This window comes from Morone saxatilis, unplaced genomic scaffold, assembly GCF_004916995.1.
Source record: "Morone saxatilis isolate NCDOM2014 unplaced genomic scaffold, NCSU_SB_2.0 Contig8, whole genome shotgun sequence".
In the NCBI taxonomy this organism is placed as follows: Eukaryota; Metazoa; Chordata; class Actinopteri; family Moronidae; genus Morone; species Morone saxatilis.
The window spans coordinates 13,951,675-13,952,230 of NW_023340257.1; the positions used below are offsets into that span (position 1 = coordinate 13,951,675).

The 556-nt window shown below is 41.7% G+C and overlaps 1 protein-coding gene across 1 annotated transcript in view; it reads right to left on the minus strand.

Annotated features, from left to right (window-relative positions):
- The window catches only part of aifm4 (apoptosis inducing factor mitochondria associated 4), a 7,047-nt gene extending 6,491 nt beyond the window's left edge, over positions 1–556 (minus strand). Inside the window, 3 exon segments of the mRNA XM_035680256.1 lie at positions 1–8; positions 114–202; positions 476–556. The exon segment at positions 1–8 is cut by the window's left edge and continues 119 nt beyond it. Of these exon segments, the coding sequence (XP_035536149.1) occupies positions 1–8; positions 114–200 (95 nt within the window). The 5' untranslated portion in view covers positions 201–202; positions 476–556.

The window sequence follows — 556 nt, forward strand, 5'->3', positions numbered from 1 at the left end:
TCTACAAACTCACTTTAAAATAGTATTGAGAAAATGAACACAAAGTGAGGAAGAAGACAAGTAGTGAAGAAAAAGCTCCTGAATACAAATGTTTCAGTAAGAACAGGTGAGACTTACTGTCCATCTTTAAGGTCAGTCTCCTGACACACCATCCCAGTCACCTCCTCCTGCTCTTCCCCTGACCCTTCACACTGATGCATTCCTGCCATGCATAAATCAAACCAGACTATTGTTAAACCAACTTGTTTGACAGGCTCTGCAAGGACAGACACATTGTATGGGCACTAATAAGTGTCTGCATAAACTGAAACATATAATATGATTACATGTAGCTTCAGCTAACACAACAGAAACCATTGCCTGCAGAGGAGACATTGCTGTATACAGAATATATGAAGGGATGTGAATGTTTTTATTCATTTAATACCAGCTACATTCATTAGTAAAAACAACGACCCCGCTGTGTGTAGCTCACCTGTTTTCTTCCACCAACAGCAGTCAGGAAGGATGGATGAGCCGCTGCAGACTGGTCCTCAGCACTGATCACTGGTCTCTG